The 23,933-nt window shown below is 35.7% G+C and overlaps 3 protein-coding genes across 3 annotated transcripts; 2 read left to right on the top strand and 1 right to left on the bottom strand.

Moving 5' to 3' along the window:
• Positions 1-7,933, bottom strand: LOC129432746 (tripartite motif-containing protein 16-like protein). Its single transcript, XM_055191340.2, has 6 exons — positions 7,211-7,933; positions 6,440-6,535; positions 1,813-2,046; positions 1,478-1,637; positions 1,321-1,380; positions 1-1,169 (listed from the first exon to the last, which is right to left on the bottom strand). Exons 1-6 carry the CDS (start codon positions 7,793-7,795, stop codon positions 643-645), a joined length of 1,662 nt encoding a protein of 553 aa, XP_055047315.2. The 5' UTR covers positions 7,796-7,933; the 3' UTR covers positions 1-642.
• A 335-nt stretch (positions 7,934-8,268) lies between these two features.
• On the top strand, positions 8,269-11,705 carry parp11 (poly(ADP-ribose) polymerase family member 11). Its single transcript, XM_073866667.1, is given in 7 exon segments — positions 8,269-8,688; positions 8,787-8,901; positions 9,021-9,111; positions 9,180-9,252; positions 9,336-9,469; positions 11,196-11,353; positions 11,432-11,705. Coding segments are annotated over 7 exon segments (936 nt in total). The 5' UTR covers positions 8,269-8,577; the 3' UTR covers positions 11,686-11,705.
• A 6,648-nt stretch (positions 11,706-18,353) lies between these two features.
• LOC129432082 (protein mono-ADP-ribosyltransferase PARP11-like) lies at positions 18,354-23,933 on the top strand. Its single transcript, XM_073866675.1, has 6 exons — positions 18,354-18,741; positions 18,829-18,943; positions 19,052-19,127; positions 19,451-19,523; positions 19,626-19,759; positions 23,726-23,933. The coding sequence occupies exons 1-6, from the start codon at positions 18,667-18,669 to the stop codon at positions 23,892-23,894; spliced, it is 642 nt and encodes a 213-aa protein (XP_073722776.1). The 5' UTR covers positions 18,354-18,666; the 3' UTR covers positions 23,895-23,933.

The raw sequence follows: 23,933 nt of genomic DNA, 5'->3' as shown, positions 1-23,933 counted from the left end.
TGTTCTTTCATTTGATATATTTGCATGTGTATATATTTATAGAAGAAATTTTTTATAGTGCAAACACAGAAAGTGACTCTATTTACATGTGGTAAATAACAATGGATAGAACAAAACAGAAAACAGATAAGACAAACAAACAATAAATATAGTCATTGCCCATACATACCATGTTGTAAGTGTATGTGTGTGTAAAGAATGAGGGGTTATTTAAAGTAATGCATACATGTTTAGCAGTAGGTAATCCAATTCATAGATACATTTAGATAAATTCATTTAGATAAAGATGTGGCACCGGCCCAAGGAGCAGCCCTTCATGACCCCACAGGACAGTTCCCACCCCAGGCCACCGCTTGCACGTCAGCCGTACCCTGTTTTGTTTGGAAGAAATTTTCCTGGAAGGCATTTTGTTAAACTTTTGTGAAAATCACAAAAAATGCTGACGGCCAACTTTTAAAAAAATTGGAGAAAAGTTGTTAAATAAAGTAATGTGAACAAAAAACAGGAGTACATTTAACTTAACTCTTTTCTCACCAGCCTTTTTTTTACAGTGTATATAAGCAGCATGTAAGTTCAACTGTATATTCTTTGAACTAATTAAAAAGAATAATTCTTTGTTATGTTAAACGATCATGTAAACTGTTACAAAACACACAACTTTACTGTTGATCCACTACAAACTAAAAACCCAGGATAGAGAGGTTGAGTGAATGTGGTCTCGACTCTGTGTATGAGGGTCATTGTGCCGGAAACATTGTAGAAGGACAGAATTCCTGCACTGTGATCCACATAAACTCCCATTCTACAGCTGCTTGGTGGGTTAGGGAGTTTAATGTGTTTGTTACTGTGACTAAATACATAACTGTAGGAAGAGCAGCGCAGTCTCCAAGACTGCTCATTATATCCAAACCGAGACTTTAAATCTCCCTTCCTACTCATGGTCTTATATGACACTGATATACCCACACCAAAATGCCCAGTCCACTCAAACTCCCAGTAACAGCGACCGTATACACTCTCTCTACACAACACCTGAACCCAATTATCAAATCTGTCTGGATGATCAGGATACTCCTGGTCTTTGTCGGTACATTGAACTGCTCTGTTCCCCTCAGACAGACAGAGTTGTTTATGCGCTGTGTCTGGATCCAGTGTGAGCTGATGGAAATCTGGAGGAAGGAACATAAAACAAATACATTTAATTGATGCATGCATCTCTCAGATCGCAATTGAAATTTTTTAACTAGTACATGTTCAACCTTCACATCAATGTATACCAATAGTTTTGGATTTACACTTCAGAGGAGAATGCGTACTTACATTGTAAGAAATCATCCCTTGTCTGGGGCTCCGGGGCAGGAATGATCTGGATGCATTTCACTATAGAAACATTTAAATATACTTCATATGTCTGTTTATATGAGAAAATGTATATTTACATGGGCCTATGCGCATATATTATTGGATCATACTTCACCTTTACGAGTTATCTTTGCTATCTCTTCTTTGTAAAAATCCTCAAGTTTTCCTCTTAGAAGGGAAATGGATTTTCCCAAAATATCAAAAGACAAGAGATAACCAGCAGTAATGCTGGAAACATCTGTAGATTCAGGAATAACTGCAAGATCCTGGAAACTCTGCCGTATACAAAAAACATTGTTTATTATATATATATATATATATATATATATATATATATATATATATATATAGTGTGTGTGTATGTGTATATATATATTTAAATTAAAACAGTACATTTAGTAGAAGTGTCCTATAATAGTAGGATCCTGCTTGACCACGGCCTGAGGTTACCTGGATGAAATGGATATGATCATCTGAGTGTGAAAGCTGCTCCAGTTCAGCGTTTCTTCTCCTCAGATCAACAATCTCCGTCTCCAGTTGCTTCAAGAGAACTTTAGCTTGACTCATTGCAGCCTTTTCCTGATCTCTGATCAGTTGTGTTACCTCAGAGCGGTTTCTCTCAATGGAGCGGATCAGGTCAGTAAAGATCCTCTCACTGTTTTCCACTGTTACTTGTGCAGAGCGCTGAAAAAAAAATGACACACATAACAATGAAGAGACGTTGAAGAGTGATGGAAAATGGCTTTTAAAGTGCAAGTTTATTATTTATTATTATATCAGTTCAAATATGTGAAAATGATGAAGTCGCATGCATGTCTATTATGTGTTCAGTCTACAGGCATGCATGAGTACTTGATGAGTACATGAGTACTTGAGGCATACTTGATAACCATAACAACAATGGCAGCCTACAGGACTGTGTTTGTGCTGCTCAAGCAACTAAGTTTATTAATACTTCTCCAACAAAGGTTACAAAATTTTACAAAAACAAAAAAACACGCAGACTTAGGGCCCTATTTTAACGATCTAAGCGCATTGTCTAAAGCGCACAACGCAACGTCTAAATGGGCGTGTCCGAATCTACTTTTGCTAATTTAACGACGGGAAAAATGGTTTTTGCGCCGAACGCATGGTCGAAAAGGGTAGGTCCTATTGTAATGGGAGTATTTTGGGCGTAACGTGCAGTAAACCAATGAGAGACTCAGCTCTCATTCCCTTTAAAAGCAAGTTGCGCTGGCGCTATGTCTAATCCCTATTTAGATGACGGACTTTGTAAACTGAAAAACTAAGCGGAGGTAGAAGATCCCCAGTTTAAGATTAATGTTAAATAATTGTGTTGTTTTTCACTTGTATTAAAATTGTTATTTTTTTATTAAAACCTTTAAAACCCGTTTTCTTTTAGTCATGGAAGTAAAAAGCAGGCTTGTAATTGCTTTAAATGTATAGCTATCCAATATCATCAAAAAATAATTTACAAGTATCTAAGATAAGGTTTGTACTGTAAAAATACTTTATTTGTAACAAACAGGAGATAAAGAATTTACAAACGGCTCTCCTCACGTTTCAGCACGTTGGACAGCGTTTTTTTAGCAAAGAGTTTTTTTAAACATTACTTAAAAATGTTTCTCATCTCACCATATCCACAGGTACAGGGTCAATACAATAAATCCGTGAGGTAGCATTAAAAAAAAAAACATTTAAAAACAGACGCATTTGTTCAAAGCAAAGCATTTATTTACTTACCAGGCTGCAGGTGAAGCAGCTCTTTGCGCCTTCTAACGTCTCATAATAAGTCCTCAATTATGTCCAAGAGACTCAATAATAATCTTTTACATTCAATCCTTTAATCTTTCATATTTAAAAGCATTTTTGTGCTGCTGCGCATTCATGTACTTTGTGATAAGCAAACCCGCGTTGTCCTCCCGTTTATAGGCGCATTTTACTAATGCGCTCTTTAAATAACATAAAACACATTGCGCCATTGACTTTAGACTTTAGACCAGGTTTTTGTTGGTCAATGGCGTAGTCTATTTTAGTTGCCTCAAAATAGCAACGCGCCAACAATGCGCCTGAACACACCTCATTTTCAGACCAGAACGCCCATGGGCGCAAAAGGGGGCGCAAATGCATTTGCTATTTAAACAACGCGGCGCTAAACGTGAAAATTAGGGTGGAAACTAGCGAAAGACACTTGCGTCGCGCATTGCGCTGCATTGCGCCGGGTGTAAGATAGAGCCCTTAGTCACACTGGTTTAATTGCCTTGGACCTTTTTAAAATGGAGGGACGACTTACATATAATGGCCTATAGAAACAGCTGCTAATGATGCATCTACAATCCCTGACAAAAGTCTTGTCGCCTATCTATTTTGTAGAAACATCTGTTATTAACCTGGCTTTTAATTAATCAATTGGTGTTAGAAATAGCTCATATGAAAAGCTAAAACCCTCCCAAATGATGTTTAATTCACTAAAAAAAATTAGTTTCACTAAAAAAAGATTGAACATTTAATCAAGACAAAAAGGTCAAATTTTGGCAAGACAAAAGTAAACAGAAATTGAACAAATTTACTGCAAATTCAAAAATATGTCAGCAAATTAAGTAGTGTTGCTGTGAGAATCAAATTTAATATCTTTTATGACTTCCATGAGCTTGAAGGACTGCATCCATGCGGTTTGGCAAGGATTCATACAATGTATTGATGAAGTCAAGCAGGAATAGCAAAGTAAGCAGTCTTGCATGCCTCCCAGAGTTCATCAATATGTTTTGGTTTCCACATATGCTCAATGATGCTCCTGTCTGGTGACTGGGCTGGCCAATCCTGGAGCATCTTGATCTTCTTCACCTTGAGGAACTTTGATGTGGAGATGGAAGTATGAGATGGAGTACCATCCTGCTGCAGAATTTGGCCTCTTTTATGGTTGGGAATATAAGAGGTAGCTAAGATTTCTTGGTATTTTAGACTATTGATGTTGCCTTCCACTCTGCAGATCTCTTGCACATCCCCATACTGGATGTAACCAGACCATGATTTTTCTGCCACAAAACTTCACTGTTTTCTGGGAGAATCTCTGATCCATGTGGGCTCCAGTAGGGCTTCTGCAATATTTGAGGTGACTGTGGTGTAATTCAACAGAAGATTCATCTGAAAAATCCACATTCTGCTTTTCCAGCGTCCATCCTTTTAGCAGGCTGTGGGCCTCGGCAAATGCCACACGGTTTTTCAATTGTCTTTTGTTTAGTGCTGGCTTCTGGGCACTGATTCGACCATGGAGGCCATTTCGAGACAAAATCCGACAAACTGTTCTGGTTGACACAGGGAGTTCAGGTGACCAGGTCTCATGGAGCTCTGCTGCAGTGGAAAATGGGCGGGCCTTGGATTTTCGAGCCAACAAACAGTCCTCTCCAGTCTCTTCAAATCATTTTTAACCTCTGTACTTGACTCTGAGACACATTGAAGGTGGATCTGGTCTTCAGCCTCTTGATAATCAAAACTTTAGTCTCAGGGTGACTCTTAGGCATGTTTGCAGAGGTCTAGTTGCAGTTGATGTGAAGGTCTAGTGTACTGGGGTTCTTTTTATACACACCTGAAACCTAATTGATCCATTATTAGTCGCAGATGAAGCTCATATGACAAGGCAACAACACTTATGTCTTTGCAAAAATTGACTTAATGTGCAATTGACTCAATGACAGTTTCGTTTTGCAGTGAAACATTATTACAAAAGCTGTTGGGATTAAAATGAGCCATTTCTTGAAAACAGTATATACAATATATATATATATCTGTGTCACTAAATCTGATGACATCATACAGGCGTGGTTTGGTGGCGAGGTCAAGGAGCATGTACAGGTACTGGTCATATAATTAGAAAAAGTTGATTTATTTCACTAATTTCATTTAAAAAGTGAAACTTGTATATTATATTCATTCATTACACAAAGACTGATATATTTCAAATGTTTATTATTTAAATTTTGATGATTATAACTGACAACTAAGGAAAATCCCGAATTCAGTATCTCAGAAAATTTGCATATTACTTAAGACCAATACAAAGAAAGGATTTTTAGAAATCTTGGCCAACTGAAAAGTATGAACATGAAAAGTATGAGCATGTACAGCACTCAATAGTTGGGTCTCCTTTTGCCTGAATTACTGCAGCAATGCGGCATGGCAGAGTCGATCAGTCTGTGGCACTGCTCAGGTGTTATGAAAGCCCAGGTTGTGCTGATAGTGGCCTTCAGCTCTTCTGCATTGTTGGGTCTGGCATATCACATCTTCCTCTTTACAATACCCCATAGATTTTCAATGGGGTAAAGGTCAGGCGAGTTTGCTGGCCAATTAAGAACAGGGACACCATGGTCCTTAAACCAGGTACTGGTAGCTTCGGCACCAAGTCCTGTTGGAAAATGAAATCTGCATCTCCATAAAGTTGGTCAGCAGCAGGAAACATGAAGTGCTCTAAAACTTCCTGGTATACCATGGCACCCCAAACCATCACTGACTGTGAAAACTTTACACTGGACCTCAAAGCAACGTGAATTGTGTGCCTCTCCCCTCTTTCTCCAGACTCTGGGACCCTGATTTCCTAAGGAAACGCAAAATTTACTTTCATCAGAGAACATCACTTTGGACCATACAGCAGCAGTCCAGTCCTTTTTGTCTTGGAGATGCTTCTGACGCTGTCTGTTGTTCAAGAGTGACTTGACACATGCAATGCAACAGCTGAAACCCATGTCTTGCATATGTCTGTGTGTAGTGGTTCTTGAAGCACTGACTCCAACTGCAGTCCAATATTTCTAAATCTCCCCCACATTTTTAAATGGGTTTTGTTTGACAATCCTCTCCAGGGTGCGGTTATCCCTATTGCTTGTAGATTTTTTTCTACCACATCTTTTCCTTCCCTTCGCCTCTCTATAAATGTGCTTGGACATAAAGCTCTGTGACTAGCCAGCCTCTTTTGCAATGACCTTTTGCGTCTTGCCCTCCTTGTGCAAATTGTCAATGGTCATCACCTGTAGTTTACTCTTCGAAATAGCAAGCTAGCTTTCCATCTGCTTACAGTACAACTCACCTTAAAAGACTCCAGTGTCTTTTTAAGCTCCTGAACATCTTTATCCCTCTGCTGAATTGTCATCTTGATCCCCTTCTGTAAACTTCCCAGCTGTTTCTGTAAAACAAGTAAACTGTTTAAAACATTAAATGTTGCAGTTTTAGCATGCCATTCAAGAATCAATGAAATTCAGTTTTGACATCTATACAGTAGATCTAAATTTAGCCATTTATACAGTATGTCAATTGTGTAATTTAATTGACCATTGGGTGGCATTTAGATTATTAGATAATATAGGATCAATAGAATACCTGGGTTAAGTAATAATGGAATAAAGTAATAAAGGAAGGACAAAACCAAAGTTTATGACTGTGTTAAAGTGTTGTGATAAATGGCATTAGTCTCATGCCCCATTCAGACCAACAGTGACTAGCAGTAGCAGAGTGACATGATCTATATTTAAAACGAAGCAGTGGAGTTTACGTCATCCGTCTCTTGTCAGTTACTGGAGTGGACGGTACTTATTTGTTTATGACAAGTAAAATTAGAAACGCCTCCTAACAACCTAATTAAAAGAGAGGAGTGAATAAAGTCGCTGGTGGTCTAAATGGGGGTCACTCGGCATGAGTTTACTGTCTTTTTTGTCTCGAGAATTAAAGCTAAACTTAATAACAATCCCCCAGTGAGCAAGCCATAAGTGACAGACTGTGACGAAAACAACAACAGGTGTAGTAGATAAAAACCTGTTAGCTATTATTATTTAACAGTGCTGATATTATATAAAGTCCATACCTGTTTCTCTGTCCTATCTGCTGCAGCTGTTAAAGTGTCATGGGTTTTGTGGTCATCCACTGCGCACAGATAGCAAATGTACTGCTGGTCGGTACGACAGTAGATGTCTAACTGTTTATCATGTTTTCGGCAGACCATTTCTTGTAGTCGTCCAGTGGCATTTATCAAGTTGTGTGATTTACCTTTAAATATAGTCTCGTGATGTTCAAGGTGATTTTGACAGTAAGAAGTCAGACACACCAGACAGGATTTGATGGCTTTGTATTTGTTTCCTGAACAGATGTCACATCCCACATCTCCTGGTCCAGCATAACAATGAACAGGAGTTTGGATTTTTGTCTTCTTCAGTATCTCCACCATTTGAGCCAGAATGGTACTTTTATTTAAAGCAGGTCTTGGTTTGAAGCCTTGTCTGCATTGAGGGCAGTTATATACTCCTTTCGGGTCTTCCTGATTCCAGCATTCTGTAATACAGTCCATACAGTAGCTGTGTCCACATGGAATAGTTACTGGATCCCTCAGTAGATCTAGACACACTGAACAGGTAAATTGCTCCTGGGCCACCGAAATGCTGGCTTCTGCCATTTCAACGCCTTTAGACACCTTACAGTACAACAGCAAAGCAAAACATTCCTCTTTTTCTTGATGTTCTTGTTAATAGTCGATCGCAAGTAGCATACAAAATGTGTCTCTTCTGTTGCAGGAACTAAAGTATTTCCTGGTTTTGACGAAATGAAACCAATGTTAGAGTGCAGAGATGAAATACACCAGTAGAGGGCCATCTAACACTGACTACTGTTAGGCTATATATAATACAACTTGTTATTTGTAACACTAATAGTGTCATTAATAATGTCATTTAATGATATAGTTTTATCATTTATATTGTATTAATTGTATATGACTTACAGTGCACAAAGCATGCAATTTTCGGATGCAGAGTGCACCTCATCCTTCAGAGCAATGATGACCTTTTTTGTTTATAGATACAGAGAAAAAATGTTTTAATTAAATTAATAGAAACTACAGTGATAGTAAAATAAGGATCCTATATAAAATAATGCATACTTGCATTTGTTGTGTTTGTGATCCAAATACTGCATTTTAACGCATCCACAGTGAAAGAGGCGTAAGTTTACAGAAAGAAGCACCTCTGTTTTACACACATGCAAAACTGTGTGTACTGTGGAAAAATTGATTCACCTCACAGGCCGATTCTCTACAGCTTTGAACGCAGTGCATTTGCCTGTTTAGTCTCTGAATCCACCAGCGTCCAGTGTTGCTCGTCTTAAATGTTTAGAAACAAAAATTCTGGTTAAATTTTAAATAATTTTTTTTGTTTGTTTATTTATGATTTGCCTGTTATTATGTACTCACCTGATTTGGAACTGGAGGATGAGGTGGAGTATATGGACACATCCGACACACAGTGGAACTGGTTTTACAAGGCAGGGTGTGGTCTCTGGCACAGGGTTGAGGTGATGTATTATTTGTTTGATTGCTGTGATGTAGGTATTTTTATTAATTTAATTGCATACGCTCATTTACTCCCATTTATTTACTTATTTTTTTTTAGGATCAGCCAGATAGTTTTATGTCCAGTGCTGATCTAGAGAGAAATTACACCAGAAACCCTTATGGCGTGGTAAACATGACCACTGCAGGAGGGACATTTCTGATCGATTTTGCAAGTAAGCAGATAAAGTATCATATTGTGTAAATTAAACAGACATTTATTAAAGTTTTACACTAATGACAGTCATTGGTTTCCATATAAATTATATTCCATATAAAATGTGCTCCGTATTAGGAAGTATGCAGGTCAACTTAGAAACTGGACAAACAATACAGATTAAACGCTCTTTTCTGACTGAGAACAGTTTCAGATGAGACTCATTATTGTAGGATTGTGTCCATGGAAAATGGTACAGTCAAAAAACTGCATTCAATTTGTTCCACTTAATAACAGATGCAAATGTGATAATGTTTCCCCATCTCTACCTGCACACTGGGAAAATGTTGATCCCAAGCATCCTTATTGGGTAGGAGCAAGTATCTAATAAAAATTTAATTAATAGCAAAGTTGTGAATACCCCTTCTTAAATTATTCACCTTTCATAATTAGGCATTTACTGTGACAAGAGATAGCAGTGAATATCAGAAGATTGAGAGTTTTGTCAAGGATGTTGGCCTACTGCAGCAACCCATTGTTTCCATCTACAGAATACAGAATACTGACCTTTGGGAATTGTTTTGTAGGTAATGAGAATTGCTACTGAATATTAAAGTAAATCTTACAGACATGAACATCCCATTGTACCTGTATATATTTAGCATTTTAAGACCATAATGATTTTTTTCCATTGTGACCTTATTTTTATGACAATTAAGCTTCCAATTCATTATCAATGTAAACATTTGACTTTTTGTGGTTCCTGTACTATAAGATATAAATTTAAATACAAACCCCCTTAAGTGCGTCCAGACTGATTTCATGGAAAGTCGTGTAATAGTCACGCAAAATTTTATTAATTGATTTGTGTCCATGGCACGAAATTCAGCTTTTCGTGCCTTGAGCACGAATGTCTTTTTCGTGTCACTCGCACAAATTTCTATATAGTTTTTCGTGTCTGTTGCACGATTTTATTTTTTGTGTCATTTTATGTATTGTTTTTTCATTGTTTTTTTCCGATTTTCTCATCATTGTCGCTTGGGGTTAGAATGACATTTACATTTTCCTAACCCAAACCCCAACTCTAACCCCAACTCCAGGCGAGAATAATTTTAAAAGCATAAGAAAAACATGTAGAAACCATTACATAAGAGTACATCATAACCCAAACCCCAAACCTAACCCAACCCCAAGCGACAATGATTTAAAAATAGAAAAAAAATAGAAAACAATACTTAAAATGACTTAAAAAAGAAAGTCTTGCCCCGATACGAAAAACAATTTATAGAAATTTGTGTGGGTGACACGAAAAAGACATTCGTGCTCAAGGCACGAAAAAAAGCTGAATTTATTTACCACATTTTTCATGACTATAACACGACATTCCGTGCGTCTGACATGTTTTCTTGTAAATGAGCATTTTTTTCAGACTCTTATGTTTAGATTCAATAATTTCACTTTAATGGCAATGAAAATGTTATTAGTCAGTAACTGAAATGCTGTATTCACAACTGTAGACATTTCGTTGGTGTTTAACCAATTTGACTGTATTTCACTACAAAACCCTCATGCAAGCTTTTTTTGGCAAAAACCTCTGCTTCAAATATATACTCTTCCTCCCAAATCATTAAAGATGCAACTATAAACATTACAGTTAATTAAAGTTATAATTTAACTTTAAAAAACTGAACTACTCATTAGGGGGCGTTGTGTTCCACTGCTACATTTTGGGTTTTATTCAGGTGCAAGTTCTGAAGGGTCTCAAGTGTTAGAGTGAAAAACTGTTGTTTCGCGCCTTGTCGTTCATCCAATCTGGTTTGTCTGTATGTGCACTTAGAGGAGTTTGCTGAAAACTGAGGTGCTGTTTAGCAGATTCTACCAACAAACAGAAATGGCCTGAGCCCTGGATTAAGTGGATTGGGTTCATATATCTCATTTTTGATGGAGATGGCGATTAGCAGCTTTTGCATCTGAGCTTCTTATATTTCGATGAATGTACAGCAAGCCACTGTGAAATCATATTTTTTTTTAGCATTGGACTTTTTGTAGCATCTTCATGACATTTTCTCATATTTTCCCACAAATTACTGTAATGTATTCAGATGTTTTTGTGTTTTTTCTAGTAAGAATGTTTAATTTAACTCATCAAAAATGTAATAAGGAAGAGCAATTAATTGTGAAAATAATGTCACAATGCAAAAATCTCCATGATTTTATAAGGCTTCATTTTTTGTATACATTACAGTAGTCCTATTTCTTGCATTATATAAATTGTATATTATATAAAAAAGTTACTTTATTGTGAATTCATAGGAAAAAAATGCAGTTGATGAGGATTAAAGGACAGACGAAAATTGAGGTGAAAAGGCTGTTTCATGGCACGAGCTTTAACAACATTCACTCCATTTGCACTTTTAATTTTAACTGCAGACTATCAGACCGGAGAAGACATGGACATATATACGGCAAAGGTGGGTTTTTCTTTTTTTCTTTTGTTGTTTCTAAACATGAAATATACTTAAATATTACATTAAATCACTTTTTTTCAGGAACCTACTTTGCAAAATATGCATCCTATACTTCCCGCTATAGTAATGTCACCAATGTGGGCACTAAAATAATGCTGCTTGCTCGCGTCATTGTTGGGAAGTACAGAACAGGACGCATGGATTATTGTACACCTAATGATGACAGAGATGATTATACATATGATAGTTGTGTAGACAATACTCTTTATCCAAACATTTTTGTTATTTTTGATTCCAATCAGATCTATCCTGAGTATGTGATTGAGTATCGCTGATAATGATATTGGTGAAAGTAACAAAGTACTATATGAAGAGTTTGGTTCCAAAACGCAATAAATCCATTTTGACAAATTTCGGTAAAAACGTGTTTTCTATACCAAGAAAGTGACAAGATGAAAACCACTATTTTCTGTTACAAACTTTCACATAGCATCTTTAGGTTATAAAAAAATAAAAAATTCAAATCTATAACTTGATTTTCAAACATTTATTATAAAAACTAATTCTTTTTTCCACAAAATGCAATAAATCCATGACAGTTTTTTATTTCAAAATGCTATAAATCAATTAAGTCAATGTATAAATGTGCATTCATCTTTACCATTTTATATTTATTTAGTTGACTAGTGGTATACAATGATTAAAAAATAAACATTAATGGCATTAACCAAGACACTTACTTTGTTATATTAAGAACACAATGTTTTAGCATGAGAAGCTTGATGCTGTCTGGAGAACAAGCAACCGAGTGCCTCTCGCGGAAATTATAAGCTGTTGATGGCTTACGTTTCTTTCCCGTCACAGAAAACCATCACAGGTTTGGCAATGCTATTAGTATTATTTTGTTTCGTTTGTTGATCACGAAGTACAAAGTAGATGAGGAAAACTAGGACTCCGTGGACTCAGCGCGTCCGCCATTGTTTGTTTACATTGCGTGAATGGTCCGCTGTAATATCAGAAATGGATTTATTGCGTTCTGTAAAAATGGAGTAGTGGCGTTTGTCGCATTTTGGGAAAAAAGGGAGAAAAGATGACAGAATATCATGGCGGGTATTGGATTTTGCGTAAAATTAATTATTTACTTTTAAATACTGACCTGATATAATACTGATTTTGGCAGTAACTCATTTTTTTCAAAAATGGCGTTTATCGCGTTTTGGAACCAAACTCTTCATATATATTGTTTATATATATATACACACTGCAAATAATGATGTGTCATGTGCCATTTAAGGCGTTATTTCATGTTAAAATAAATAAAAGGGACAACACAAGTTGTGTTAAAAACAGTGACGAGACTAACGCATTACAAAGTAATTCCGTTACTGTATTTCCACTACATTTAGCGGTAATGAACCTGTAACGAAGTATTTTTTTAAATCAAGTAACACAGTTACAATAACTGAAATTTAAATGAGTTGGTTACTTGCATTACTCTATTTTGTGATAAATGAGCACTTGCAGACAAGACATTCCTGATTTAACGTCGCAGGACTGTGGTGAGCGGAACAATAAATAATAACACAGAAGGTGTGTTAGTATAGGGACAAGGACAACACATTTAATGTGTTGTCCCTACTGTATACTAACACACCCTCTGTGTGTGTTAAAGTTGCCTGAATGGTGGGTTGTTTTGTCCCAACTGCTGGGTTGTTTCAACGTGGTTGATTAACAATAGCCCAGCGGTTGGGTGGGGGCGACCCATTATTTGGGTCGTTTTAACTCAGAAATGTCTTCTGTGCAATAGTGCTCAGCTGTTGTCTGCTCATGACGCTGAAATGTTTACACATTTAGACATTTAGTAGCCCACTGTCTTTTGGATTGTTTTTAAATAGATCCACTTTTTGAAGCTTCATATGAGCATAAAGGTAAGTAAATTATTGGATACATTTTTTATTTTAAAACATTTTCTTTGATTTAAGTAGGAAGTGTTTTACTCAACCATGGGTTGAAACGCAGCATTTTTAATTATGTAATTCCTATGGATACTCCGGGAACCACCAGCTCTTCTCAATTTGCAAACTGAAGTTGACATTAGTTAACATTAAGAATTATGATAATATTTTCATATCATGCCCACAACATGTTGAATAATGTAACACTTGTTTTGATAAAAAAACAGTAAACAAGAAATAAACACGGGTAATAAATGTTTAAATAACTGCTGTTCATTGTCAGATTTGAAAATTATATTTAATTATAGCAAATGGCAAACTGTTAATCTAATCTAAATATAATTTAGACTAAAAAATACAAAGTGCATTCATTCAGTTAGATATTAACAAAAAATCTGTCAGCGCCTCATTCATTAAAGCTCCCATAACACACGCTGTTTCCACATATCTGATGTTAATCTGGATTACTTATAGGGTAGTATTACATCCTTCAAATCTCTGAAGAGTCTTGAGTTTTATCAGATTTATAACAGACAGATCAGCTGTGGGGTTAACAAATGCTATCCCATGGTAAAAAAGTACACATAAATAAAATACACTTTTTACACTCATTTTGTGGCTTATATATCACATTTGTTTTGGTACTTAATAAAATTAAGTTAAGAACATCTAAGTGTTATTTTGAGACATCATTTATTTCAATAAAAATCTAGTTGGTACTGGCATTCTTACTTTTTCAGGTAAACTGAAGTACTGCTCAAGTAGAACTTTACTTAGTATATTTGTAGCATAACTTTACATAACTTACAAATGTACTTGCTAGTATTTAAGTGGTTTAAGTACATTAAAGCATACTTTATTTTTACCTGGGATCTAAAATATTCTGTCTTAACCTTTTTACACTTTGGGTACACACTCTGTTTTGTGGGATGGACTGGGACTGCTGGATTATTTATTACTTTTTCATGCAACAATGTTTATTTTTGTAGTCATTTTAATAAGCAATATTATATAACAAAAACGTTACAAGATTTTAAACAAGAACTTGTTTAGTGCTCTTATTGTTTTCAGCATTACTTTGTTAAAGGTTAACTTCTAAATTGAATGAAATAACAAAATTCTTAATGTTTTGTTGAGATTAGCTTTACCGTTTTACGCTACACGTTTTAACATATTCGGCATATTTTATTTAAACCTAATTCTTTGTACCAGAGTTATTTTCTGTTTTTCGATAGTGTTGTTGATACTCTGACAGACACAATTATGATAATTTCTGCTTTTATCTTACCAAATGTAGTATCAGCAATAATCTGCTCGCGCTGAATGATGCGTCATATTTGATAACTTTCAGTTTCCATGTTGCCAGATATTAGTACGAAAAACAAGCAAAAATAATTGGCCTTAAAAAAACAAAGTTCGTCCAAACCATTTCAGAAATAAATCAGAGAAGTCGCTAATACAAACCTACACCTAACAATCACTTTATAGATAATGTCAAAGTGTCACATTAATTGCTAAAACACTAAAGAGGAATTTTAACAATGGGATCTGGCAACACTGCAAATTCTGTACCCGCGCCGGCGCAGCTTAAGCCAATCTTCGTCATTTTACATTAAACTATACAGTAAAGCGTCCAAACTTAATTATATATGCATATTTGTTTTGAAAAAGGAATTAGTCATTTAGAGAACTTCAAATTTTATTTTTTAAATGAAAAGATTACAGAGTTCTGGACCACTGCCTTATAGATGGCTACGGCCATGGATTCACTACATGTTTGTGCCATTTACATATGAAGAGTTTTGTTGCAAAACGAGATAATCTCGTTTTTTGGTTGTGCATTCCAATTAATATCAATTCAACTGCAGTTGGTTTGTTTTGATTTAAAAACAAAATAATAACATGATAACATAATAATAAACATGTTTTGATAAAAATGTTAAAAACAGAATTATCTCGTTTTGCAACGAAACTCTTCATATATGCACTTACATGCCGTTGAGACTTTTCAACGAAATCCTGCGTTAACGTGCTTTTCCGCGGACAGTGCCCATAAAAATAAATTATTTGTATATGTTTTACCCCTAATAAGTGAGCATGAAGAAACCAACTCTTAAACTGTGTTAATAAATCAGAATGCATGAAATACCGTTTAACCCCCCCCCCCTTTCATTTTGCCTTAATCCCCCAATTAATGCACAGTATAACTTATACAACTGCACTGTCAAAACAATTTGCTGGTTCAACTTTAAAAAGTTAGTTATCTGCTTGCCTTTATTTTTAGTTTTTTAATTTGAATAAAAAATAGGTTAACACAAGAAAACAATTGTTTTTATAGTAAACTAATATACTAAAATGTAAATAAATATATAGAATAATTAAAATGTAAAATTGGTAGCTAGTACACCTTAGTATAGCTAGTACACACTTGTTTTTTATAGTAAAATACTAAATTAATATTTTTAGTACAGAACAAGTAGAATAACTAAAAAAGTAAAATTCGAATAACTAGTAAAACCTTCCAAACTAAATCAAATTAAGCAATAAATGTCATTTTTATATTATTATATATAACATTTATATTTAATTGTTAAACTTGTATTGTATTTTATAGAACATGTAGCTCCAGTTCTTGATTCTGATTGGTCAATACCTGTAATTTATTTCTGATGAAACACAGTTATGACCACTGCGCCCAGCAATTTTGTAGCCCAATTCAAAGACTGTGTCCTCTGAACTTGGGCTGCATTCTAAGACCGATTGGTTACAGTAGCATGCCTAAAGGCTCAAACCGTTCCTTAAAATGCAGCCTTAAAATGCAGCCTTAAAATGTGTCTTCCATAAGCCGTGAAGAATAGAACAAATGAATCCAATTTAGCAGCGTAAACATATGCACAACATTCTGTTGTTATTGACAGTCGTCCGGGACTATTTTTTCCAGAGGAAGGAGGGCTTTGAAGTTGCACTGATACATATTTTTTGCTTTAAATATTTGTATTGTGTGGTAATTGTTTTATAAAAATGTATTTAAGAATCGTAATATACATATATTCAGTAACTAATGAAAGTTTTGTGCAGGTGAGTTAACAGCAAAGCGCCACTTTTAGAGGGCAAGCCATGAAAACCGAAATGTGGAACGTTGTAACACATTTAAAACTATAGTTATAAAACTCATGGCTTTCGAAACTCAACCTTGAAATGGTTATTGCTGCACTGAAAAATTAATTAAACAGTTGAATTAAGAGAACTAAGCATAGGGTGGCCATTCGTGCCAGTTCCGCCGGACACGTCCCGAACATGTTTTCAGGTGCGTTCTCCAGAAGTCGCGTTGCTCGATCGCATACGTCATCGAGGTTCTCAAATTTCACTTAAAATACATTAGAAAATTAAGATTTATTTCTTTTAAGACATACAATCATTGTAGTTTCATTCTTACCTTGAAATGTAATGGTTGCTTTTCTGAAATTAAACCGGAAATATTAAACCTGATGACGTATGCGGTCGACCAACGCGACTTCCGGAGAACGAACCCGAAAACATGTTCGGGATGTGTCCGGCGGAACTGGCACGAATGGCCACCCTAACTAAGCACTAAACTGAACATTCATGTTTATGTGTTTTTCAATTTTTTTCGAGATTGATAAGGACAGTCTCCAAGATTGACAAGTTGGTGACCACTGTTATAGTATCTGAATAAGGAGAGACAGTACTTGATATTTGAAACTAGGTGAAATCACGAAGACCTTTATTTATTGATAAATAATTGAGAAATTTATAATTCAGTTTCCGTAAAGATGTAAAAATGAGTACTTGGCTTATGGTGTGAGAACAGAACATTCAAATAAATAAATAAAATAAAATCTGAAAAATTGACATCTCAGTCTCTTTTGGTACTTGGCCTATCAGTGTGCTTTAATTCTTAAATCTCTTCTGTTAAAACATTAATGTCAACATTGGCTCAACCAATGGCCCAAGTTTGTGGTAAGAAATATGGGGGATCTGGCTGGCCACAAATAAGTGTAGTCTTGAATATCAATATCATAGGGTTAAGCAGCCCATTGGTTGAATGTGGTTCTCAAAGTTTTCTCAAAGGATTCTTCAAGATTCTTAGTATGTAAAAATATAGTGCATAGACTTTTCGTTTAAGGTCTGGAGATAAAAAGGTACTTTTCTGTCCATGATCTTCATAGCTGTTTGAGATGTGCAAACCTATATCAACTGTACTGTCATATTACCGTACCAAAGATGTACGGTGTATCGTAACAGCCAATATAAGCTCATTTTGTCATTTTCGCCCGTAACCCAACAAAAAAATATACTTTAAAACCACAACTTCTTGTCTGGCACACTAGCCGTGTCACATGCCAACGCACATGAGATATGCGAAACAACTGGACAATTTGTGCGGTGCAAAAACAAGTGGTTTATTGTGAATAAGTAAAAATGGCGAATAAACTGTGCAAGGGATATTTACAATACAAGTATTTACAAGATAATAGAAGGAGAGAGGCGCTTAAATAAAGAAATAAACAAAACCAATCAAATCTCGTGTTTAAAACCTTACCTGGAAAAGAAAGAGGGAGGAACAAATGTCGTCAGCATCCAAGACGCCCCTATTCTCTCTTTAACCAAACATGTTGTGAAAAACATACACTTGCTTCTGAGCTAATAGTAAATAACCTACGTGTCGCAAAATGTACATTAAGTGAACTTCTTATCTGTCCACACCTCTCCAAATAAACACAGGGGATTAACATACTGTACAAACACAAGGTAACAGGTAAATAGAGTAACTTACAACACAATATATCCCAAACAGACTGATAGAAAAATGGCAATAACACATTGTTTGTAATGGGGCTTAAATGTGTGTGGCCTGGTGGGCTCTTTTATTGGGTGGAGTGATTGGACGACTAGGGGATGACGTCTAAAAAGTCAAAGTTGAAAGAAAGAGATATAACAACCATGTTTCATGACAGTAAGCTTCCATGCATTATGGTGACCCCCCCCCCAAGCATATATCTCAGATATGATGCACACATGAACACTGCCTTTGATGCTGCTCTAAGTCATAAGTTTGGTTAAGTGAATGACTGGTTTTGTTTGTTTAGGTTAAATAGCATTTAAGTTTCTTTTTCTTCGTTAATACCATCCTTCACGAAACTGTATAACCATGTCAAGTGACATTTCCATGAGTGAAATATCAGGAAGGTTACAAGGTCTGTGCTTGGTTCCTGAATTACGCTATTTGAAACTTGGAACTTTCTAATTTAAGTAAACTGAATTGTAGTCAATTTTTTTACTTCTGATTAATGCCAAAGTTGATTCAAGTTGATTATTACATACAAACTGGAGGATAGGATGGAAAGTAAGGATCAATCTGATATACAGTGGTACTGGTTTTACATGGAGCGGGGTGCCTGGCACATGGTTGAGGTGATGTATTATTTATTTCATTGCTGTAATTAAACTTTAATTGCTTATCTCTTCTTCACTCTTTTATTTATTCATTTATGTTTTTAGGATGAGCCAGTCATTTTCATGTCCAGTGCTGATCTAGAGAGATATTACACCAGAAACCCATATGGGGTTGTAAACATAACCACCGCAGGAGGGCCAGTTAAGATCGATTTTGCAAGTAAGCAAAGTATTACACTAAATGAACCAAACATAGTTCATACATATATGATGGTCATGAATCTGGTTAAATGTTTAATCATATGCATTGAAAATGTTTTTATTCAAGAAAAAATCCAGGTCAACTTAACAACTGGGCAAACAAGGCAAATTGAACGCTGTTTTACGATTAAGAATAGCTGCAGGTGAGTCCTTAATAAATGCATTATAGAATTACATAACAAATAAGAAACACAAAACAAGCATTTATTTAAAAAACAAACATGGCACAAGGACACTTTTCAAGCAGATTGGTTTAATAAAAAAATAGCTTGTTAATGATAAAACAAAACAATATGTTTTTCAAAATCAAGAAAAGGGTAACATTTGCATTTGTTTGCAGATGATTTAAGTTTCTTTTTATTTAATTTTTTTTGGGGGGGGTTGATTCCTATGTGTGTATATAGTGTGTCCATGGATAGTGATTTTCAAATAAATGAAAGCGAAACCAACCTGTCTCACAATGCAGATGCAAATGTGATACTGTTTCAACATCTCCACCCGCTCACTGGGAAAACGCTGATCCCAAGGAACCTTATCGGGTAGCAATACATTCTTATGTTAAACAATATTACATTTGTCGATGCTATATTAGTGGATCTAATGTTTTTGTCTTCTAAAAAAATTGTACCTCTCATAATCAGGCATTTATTGTGAAAAAAGAAAGCAGTGAATATCAGATGATTGAGAGTTTTGTCAAGGATGTTGGCCTACTGCAGCAAACCATTGTTTCCATAATCAGAATACAGAATGTGGACCTTTGGGAATTGTACTGCAGGTAATGAGAATTGCTACTGAATATTAAAGTAAATCTTATAGACATGCACATCACATACCTTAATATATTTAGCAGACCATTATAATTTTTCTCATTGTCACCCTATTTTCATGACTTCCAAATCATTATCAATCTCAACATTTAACTTTTGGTGGTTTTTGTTATTCCCAATAGTCATTCTTTCACTGCATTACAGCAGAAAACTGTAATGCATATTTTTAATATGATTTGAATGAAGTACTCTGTGTTTATTTACAGTAAATCATGCATGCAAAATCTGTGATTCTACAAATAGGCTTCATTTCATATGTATTCTTATTTTTATTTGTTTTGTGTGGACATATGACATGCTTTGGACTTTTTATATTTACAATTGTATTTAATTGTCAATACCTTTCTCAGCTAATGTATATATTTTTCTCAATCCTGAATTAATGAGATTTATTTATCAGTACCTAAAAAAAGCCAAATCCGGTTAAAGGGCCCCTATTACCCAATTTTTTCATTTCTTTTAGTGTGTAAACTGTAAAGTACTATTCGGACCAGTGGCGAACCGTGGGTACTTCAGCTGGGCCTTCAAAATATGCAATGAAGTGCAAATGCCTCTCCATCCATAATACTAGGCTATTCATATTTTCGTTAAATCATACAGTGAACGTGTAAAAATTCTGAGCACGCAAAGTTAAATTACAGAATGGGCATTGTCTGCCTTTAAATGCAGTTTTAAAGTTTAAAATTACTTTAATCTAACTGATAAACACAAATACAGATTCTGCTGCTCTGTAATGACAGGGGCTCTGTAAATTTGCATTTAACAAGCTTAAATTATGTTCTTTAATTTATATTTTATTTTTGGAAATATATATTTAGCTGTCGGATACCTTGTTAATCTTTTTCATAAAGGGAAATATAGCACCCTGCGTTCTCAGTGCACTTCCTTGTGGCTTATAACTGTTGTTATAAGATATCCAGGGCTCGCAAAATCGCTAGCCCGAGCCCCCAGGTCCCGGGGCTATTGCGAATTCTTGTCGGCTACCAAAATGTATCTCCGCCCTGCCCATCGGGTATAGCGAGGTAAAAAATATTTTTCGCGTTCTCCCAGATTTAGTTAGGAAATTATATTGTATGTAATTCGGCGTTGTCTGTCAGTCATTACTATCCTCACGTAACAAGTGAAACTGTCAGGAAGTAAAAGTATAATTAAACCCATTATTTTTCTCGTGTTCGCGTCATATGCACAGGCTCCTCTGCACGCGCTTCTCCCAGCTGTGCTCTTCACGAGTACGCGCTTAAGTAATTTCGTTTTTATCTCAGCCCTATCAAGCTAGCCACAACGTCAATCACGTTTTCCGCCATTTACCTCAACCACTCTCACCGCAGAGATTCGGGCCATTAGACTGTATTAATATTAACGGTCTATGATCTTCGTCTTTGGTGTTTTACGGCAGCTCGCATCCAGTTTGTTGCATGATTAGGACTTCATGAAGGCTTACAATGTTTTGTTTTTTGCCCGCCCACTTGAAATCAAAACGTGATTGGTCGATTTGCCTGTCACTCTCCACACCAAAACACATAGCTTGGCCTTCCCTGGGATTCATGAAGTCCTAACCAATGAATGAGCCAGCTAACCGGGCCTTAATAGAGACGGACGATTCTGATTGGATTAGATGTTTTCATGACATGAACCTGACAGTAAGCTTAACGTTAGAACATAGATGAGAGAAACTATATTACATGTATTGTATTGAATTGAATTAAATAGAAATTAAAAAATGTAAAAACATATTTTTATTGAATATTATTTATTTGTATTATTATAATAAAAAATCTTTTTATACATTTTTTTAGGCCTTCTCTGAAGGCGTAGAAGGCCCTGAAGGTTCCCCACTGATTCGGACGGGATTAGTTTTACATAGGGAGGTGGGGTAAAGCAATTTTTATCAGAGCTTCTCAGTGATTTTAGTCCAGTCCGAATGCTCCTTGTGAGTAATCATTACGGACAATGTCAGTAAAGATTACGGCGACTTTTACCTTCTGTAAAAAGGTCCGGAGAAATTACCTCAGGTAATACTAATCCAGTGCGAATAAACCAGCTGTAAATATAAATGTAAATTGCGTCATTTCCTTTTAATTTGCGGCAAGGCCGGCGTCAAGGGGGGCATTCGTGGGCCGTGCCCCCCCAAAGAGGTTGTTTTGTCCCCCCTACACAGTTTTTATTAATTAATTATATATATATATATATATATATATATCAAGAATAATATATATATATATATATATATATATATATATAAAGAATAATTTAAATAAATTAAACATTGAATGTTTCATGACTTTTAATGTAATCAAATAAGGAAAATATAGTTGATCTATGCTTTTTGAAATTAAAATAGACCAGTTTCTCTGATTGGTTGCATTGCGGCGTCTCGTACATCATTACGTCTTTACCATATTTTTGTGACTTGATACTAGCAACTTGTTTTTTGCGGCATTTTATGGATCTTGTAAAATATGGATATTAGAACATTTAAAACGAATCTGACTTCATGCAAACACCGATTGGCTCAAACTCAGAGATTAGAGCCAACAAGGTTGAGGCGGAATTTTCAAATCTACAGGACAGGACACTGTTTTAAGGAAGTTTAATGTTCGCACATGCCGCCTTCAGCTTTTTTAAAAGGTAAGTTAGTGTTATTTTAATTTACGTAAGCTTAAATGTGAAGTGTGGCTATAGACCGTGAACGGCAATTGCGACATGATTATGGTAATATACTGATTAGTTTGTGATCTTCTGCACTTTATACGGGAATGAGCTGGCAGTCTACCGGTTGTATGAGTATGTGCTTGCACTGTATTTGATGTTTTATGCCTTGTTTTTGCACGTTATTGTTTCTGATTACGTGCCCCCCCGTTGGAAGCCGCGTGTCCCCCCCCAGTTAGTTATGGTCTGGCGCCGACTCTGATTTGCGGGTTTCTTTTAAATAAAAAAGTGCTTAAAGAAGCATTTACTTGTGTTCTAGACGGAAAAACAAGTCAGTTTCTGAATAACACGACACAAACTTAAAAAAAAGTCAAATTTACTTCTCAGAGGCACAGAACTGTTTCTGAAGCTGACGCTCTCCCCAAACTGAAATTAATCACAGTGTTTCGCGTTTTCCTTGTCTGTTTCATGATGTTTGCACATCTGATATCAGGAAGCAAGGTAACGTGCACATGAAGACGAGAGGTGACGCACTGCGCAATCGAGTTAACCCCTCCCACTTCTGAATGTTTCACAGAGATTTCTAATCCCGTCCAAATTACCAACATCCTGTGGTAAAATTACTTTACGCCATCTACCCCTGTAAAACTAATCCCATCCGAATAGGGCTTAAGTGTGTATTTGTACATGTTAATGATATGCAAAAGGTACAAACCCCAAAGTAAACGATGATCTGAGTTATCGTCTCCAACGTAAATCTATTTTCTTGGACTACAACAAACACACGGATTGTAGGCAACAGTTTATTTCCTGGACCTGTTGACGTAGAAAAGACCGACATTATCATAATTCCTCTTGCTTCGGACTCACAGGCTGTAAGTTAACTCCAAGATTTCCGGTTGACGTCAGAGGTATTCAGGCCAAACACAACGTACAGATTAGCTGGCCAATCAGGGACAGAGCTTTTCAAATCAATGAGTTTTGAACAAAATCTGTGCGTTTCATGAAGACAGGGAAATCTGGAGCTACAAAAATGTACGGTATGTGGAAAATTATGTGTTTTTAACCATAAACCATGGGAACACATTGTATTATACCAAATACACAAAATAAAGTTTTTAGCAATGAAATAGGTGCCCTTTAACAAAGATTTTTCATGACACAAATGGAATTGTGTTATGTATACATTTGTTAATATTATATAATTCTATATTTTCTTGCATGAATAATCCATATACATGTATGACTGCTTTGAAAATTCATAGGAAAAAAATCCAGTTGATGAGGATTAAAGGAGAGTCAGAAATTGAAGAGCAAAAGCTGTTTCATGGCACGAGCTCAAACAACCTTCACTCCATTTGCACATTTAATTTTAACTGCAGACTACCACAAAGTAAAAGAAGGAGACACACATATGGCAATGGTTTGTTGTGATATAATTGAGATATATTATTAATAGCTATTTTAAACAAA

The sequence above is a fragment of the Misgurnus anguillicaudatus genome, chromosome 1 (assembly GCF_027580225.2).
Source record: "Misgurnus anguillicaudatus chromosome 1, ASM2758022v2, whole genome shotgun sequence".
Taxonomy (NCBI): domain Eukaryota; kingdom Metazoa; phylum Chordata; class Actinopteri; order Cypriniformes; family Cobitidae; genus Misgurnus; species Misgurnus anguillicaudatus.
This window is presented reverse-complemented; position numbering and strand designations above follow the sequence as displayed.